General features: G+C 56.6%; 1 protein-coding gene across 1 annotated transcript in view; it reads right to left on the bottom strand.

The window, feature by feature from the left end:
- The window catches only part of INPPL1 (inositol polyphosphate phosphatase like 1), a 32,168-nt gene that overhangs the window by 23,783 nt on the left and 5,964 nt on the right, over window positions 1-2,421 (bottom strand). The window contains exons 4-6 of the mRNA XM_018572981.1: window positions 1,240-1,351; window positions 565-705; window positions 1-52 (exon numbers count right to left, since the gene is read on the bottom strand). The exon at window positions 1-52 is cut by the window's left edge and continues 1 nt beyond it. Of these exons, the coding sequence (XP_018428483.1) occupies window positions 1-52; window positions 565-705; window positions 1,240-1,351 (305 nt within the window). The remainder of the gene's footprint in view (window positions 53-564; window positions 706-1,239; window positions 1,352-2,421) is intronic.

Raw genomic sequence — 2,421 nt, 5'->3', positions numbered from 1 at the left:
GTCGAGGATCCTGGAGAGAATCTCCAGCCCGGATAAGACTTTGTCCACCTCTCTGTACGGGCAGAAAAGGGACAAAATGTGAAGGTTTTAGAAGGGAATTTATAGTCATTTTTAATATTATTCTTTAGTTATAGGCGGAGGTGGAAGGATCCAATAATAGGATGCAGTGGTGACCTCCAGCCACCAGGTGGCGCCGTCGGCACCTATTGCCGTTTTCCGGGCTCTCCTTGGCTGCATTGCTGGAAAAAAGAGCTCAGTAGATACGTATAACCAAATCAGTGACTCCTCCCCCTACAGTGACTCCGCCCCCCCCCCTGCGCACTCCTAGGATACCCCCTCTCGCCATCCACCCCCCTTTTTTAAACTCCATTATAGAATTTGGTAGTAGGCACATCGATTCTGTGGCCCCCAGTTGGCAGGAGGCACATCGATTCTGTGGCCCCCAGTTGGTAGTAGGCACATCGATTCTGTGGCCCCCAGTTGGTAGGAGGCACATCGATTCTGTGGCCCCCAGTTGGCAGGAGGCACATTTAGGGGGGGGGGGGGGGAGGGTAGTATTCTGACCCATGCAGGCGCTTGCAGGAGACGACCAGCGCTTTGTTCAGGTGGGGCAGGTTGGTGGCCCCGGATTTCACAGCTTCCAGATCCAGCGCGTAGCTGCCCTTCAGGTACTCGTGAGAGAAGGTGCTCAGACCATTGGTGGAGCTACAAGAGGAGGAGAGACAACGACCAATCAGAGATCAGGAGGGAGGCCAACTACAAACTACAGGAATTTAAAGGGTCAATCCATCCAAAACCGACACCTATTGTGGTACAGCCACCCAGAGCCCCGCCCAGGGCACCCAGAGCCCCGCCCACATGGGGTAATACTGACACTCAACATTCCAAAGAGGAGAAGTCACACACAAGCTGGGATGGTGGGGGCCCCTCATAATGGGCACAGCGGGTGTACAGACCCGGGAACTCAGCACAGGGATGGTGGGGGCCCCTCATAATGGGCACAGCGGGTGTACAGACCCGGGAACTCAGCACAGGGATGGTGGGGGCCCCTCATAATGGGCACAGGGATGGTGGGGGCCCCTCATAATGGGCACAGTGGGGGGTACAGAGGTCTCGCTCGCCGGCACCCCCCATAGTCTGGAATATCAGGTTTTCGGTGGAGCGATGTATCCCGGTAACTCTCCCTCGGATTTGGGACTCCCGTGTCCTCGGTGTCCCCAGTACCAGGAAGTGGATTACCTCTCTGCAGAGCTGACTTCCTGCCCGCAGGGCATCAAACTCATCCCTGAGCCGGCGGAGAAACTGGCGGAGGCGGATCGCGGGGGGAGGGGCGGCTTATCATCTTCTCCATCTAGAAGAGAATACAGAGGGAGATGTACAATGTATCCACATCACAAAGAGCACCTGTCAGAGCAGGAGACACACAGGAGCCAACACTACAGACCAGCATGAGGGCCAACTTCAGACAAAACATTTCATTGTGGGTGGAGTGGGAGATGATGGGAGTCTCAGCTGGGAGGACAATTCTTCCTGTGAGGACAGGAAGTGATGGGAAATCTCTCCAATGGGGACACAATGAAGACTCAGTGCTGAGTGCTGAGAGAACATGTGACAATGTATTTAGTGCTGTCAGTGTCTTTCTGCACCGGTGACAACCGCTCTCCCCATTTCCTGTAACAGTGCCACTGACACAGGAAGTAAGGGAAGTTTTCACTAATTTGGTAACAGAGGAATAAAAAAGTGGCACAAGCTCAACTCTTTCCTACTCTTTCCCCCCCCCCCCCGGAATATGTATCTGGGGGATAGAGAAGGACACGGGGTACGCTGCTCCCATGCGGGTCCCCATCCGACCTCCACAGCTAAGTCTGGTCTTGTGCGTAAAACATGTCTGAGAAGGTCCCAGGTGGAGGTCCGTGGGGAAGGTCCCAGAGGGAGGTCTGTGGGGAAGGTCCTAGGGGGAGGTCCGTGGGGAAGGTCTCAGGAGGAGGTCCATGGGGAAGGTCTGCAGGGAAGGTCCCAGGTGGAGGTCCGTGGGGAAGGTCCCAGAGGGAGGTCTGTGGGGAAGGTCCTAGGGGGAGGTCCCAGAGGGATGTCTGTGGGGAAGGTCACAGGAGGAGGTCCGTGGGGAAGGTCACAGAGGTAGATCTGTGGGAAAGGTCTGTGGGGAAGGTCCTAGGGGGAGGTCTCAGGAGAAGGTCTCAGGAGGAGGTCTGTGGGGAAGGTCCTAGGGGGAGGTCTGTGGGGAAGGTCTCAGGAGGAGGTCCATGGGGAAGGTCTGCAGGGAAGGTCTCAGGATAAGGTCTGTGGGGAAGGTCCTTGTGGGAGGTCTGTGGGGAAGGTCCTAGGGGGAGGTCTGTGGGGAAGGTCCTAGGGGGAGGTCCGTGGGGAAGGTCCTAGGGGGAGGTCCGTGGGGAAGGTCCG

Source organism: Nanorana parkeri, unplaced genomic scaffold, assembly GCF_000935625.1.
Source record: "Nanorana parkeri isolate BGI_ZX_2015 unplaced genomic scaffold, ASM93562v1 scaffold2194, whole genome shotgun sequence".
Taxonomy (NCBI): Eukaryota; Metazoa; Chordata; class Amphibia; order Anura; family Dicroglossidae; genus Nanorana; species Nanorana parkeri.
Note: the sequence above shows the minus strand (reverse complement) of the source record. Positions and strands in the feature narration are given on the sequence as shown.